The following is a 1,631-nucleotide window of genomic DNA, read 5'->3' on the forward strand; positions in this document are numbered from 1 at the left end:
CCCCCCCCCCCGTCCGCCCGCCCGCCCGCCTCAACCGGGGGCGGCCCGCGCCGAAGCCTCACCCGGTGCGCGCGGGTCAGGCTCAGGTCCTTCATGACCTCCTCGAAGGCCGCCGTCTCCTCCGCCTGCTTCTGGTTGTGCAGCGCGATCTTCTCGCTGAATTTCCGCGGGTTGTTCGAGGCCGCCATCTTCCCCCGTCCGCATCCCCCTCCCCGCCGGCCGAGGGGGGGGGCGGCGCGCATGCGCCTGCGCGAGGAGCGGGGGGAAAGGCGGGGAGCCGGGCGGGGAGGGGAGGGGGCGGGCGCAGGGCGCGTGCGCGGCGGCGGCGGCGGGGCGGGAGGGGGCGGTGAGGGGGCGGAGGTTGCGCATGCGCGGAGGGAGGGAGGGGAAGGCGCGTGCGCGGGGGGGGGCGCGGGGGCGCGCGCGGGAGCGGGAGCGGTCCCTGTCCTGGTCCTGATCCCGGTCCTGATCCCTGGCACTGTCCTGATCCCTGTCCTTGTCCCTGTCCTGGTCCTGATCCCGGTCCCTGTCCCGGTCCTGGTCCTGATCCCTGTCCTGATCCCAGTCCCTGTCCCGGTCCTGATCCCTCTCCTTATCCCTGTCACTGTACTGGTCCTCATCCCTGTCCCGATCCCTGTCACTGTCCCTGTCCTGATCCCTGTCCTGCTCCTGATCCCAGTCCCTGTCACTGTCCCTGTGCCGATCCTGATCCCTGTCTTTGTCCCGGGTCCTTGTCACTGTCCCTGTCCCAGTCCTGATCTCGGTCCTGATCCCTGTCCTGGTCCCTGTCCCGGTCCTTGTCCTGGTCCCGATCCCAGTCCCAGTCCATGTCCTTATCCCTGTCCTGGTCCCTGTCCCCATCTCCATCCATGTCCCCGTTCCTTTTCCTGTCCCAGTCCTCATCCCCGTTCCTTTTAACAGAGATAAAGTGGACACTTCACTTTTTCAGTGCAACTCTGCCCCTGAAAGGTGCATATTCCAGTCGCCAAATCCTTGTTCCAGTCACCAAGTCCTTGTTCCAGTCACCAAGTCCTTGCTCTGGTCACCAAGTCCTTGTTCTGGTCACCAAATCCTTGTTCTGGTCACCAAGTCCTTGTTCCAGTCACCAAATCCTTGTTCCAGTCACCAGATCCTGCCAGGGCTGAATTATCCTATCGAAGAAATTAAACCTCTGCTCTCCCTTCCACTCTCACCTTTGTGGCCTTGGTTCTGTCAGTTCAACTCACTAATTGAACATTTATAATCATTTTCCACCCCTGTTATAATTATCCACCGCTCCAGGGCCGGGATGGACCCTTGAATCCTCACTCCAGGGCCGGGATGAGCCGCAAAGTCACGTCCTGCCCTCAATTCTAGCTGCCAACCTGCACTTCAAAGTTTATAACAGGGGCTGAGATACCATCAGGGGAAAGCAGAGCTGGGACTGACACCATCCCTGGCAGGATCAGCCGCTCCTCCCTCAGTCCTGACAGATGTTAATCCAACCACTTCTTGCCTTTTTCACCGGGAATAAACACCCGGCACGCACATCCCGTGAAACCCCCTCTGGCTGTGTACATGAACAGCACATGACCTGCACAATCGGCCTGTCGTGGCTGAAAGCACATAAATCACCGAGATTTAACACCAAG

At 61.1% G+C, this 1,631-nt stretch overlaps 1 protein-coding gene across 2 annotated transcripts in view; it reads right to left on the reverse strand.

Moving 5' to 3' along the window:
• The window catches only part of CRTC1 (CREB regulated transcription coactivator 1), a 41,128-nt gene extending 40,839 nt beyond the window's left edge, over positions 1-289 (reverse strand). For both annotated transcript variants that reach the window (XM_027704447.1, XM_027704446.1), the window contains exon 1: positions 63-289. In XM_027704447.1, the coding sequence (XP_027560248.1) occupies positions 63-242 (180 nt within the window). In that variant the 5' untranslated portion in view covers positions 243-289. The remainder of the gene's footprint in view (positions 1-62) is intronic.
• Between the last annotated feature and the right edge of the window lie 1,342 nt (positions 290-1,631).

Source organism: Neopelma chrysocephalum, unplaced genomic scaffold (assembly GCF_003984885.1).
Source record: "Neopelma chrysocephalum unplaced genomic scaffold, ASM398488v2 Primary Assembly neopelma1_279, whole genome shotgun sequence".
Taxonomy (NCBI): domain Eukaryota; kingdom Metazoa; phylum Chordata; class Aves; order Passeriformes; family Pipridae; genus Neopelma; species Neopelma chrysocephalum.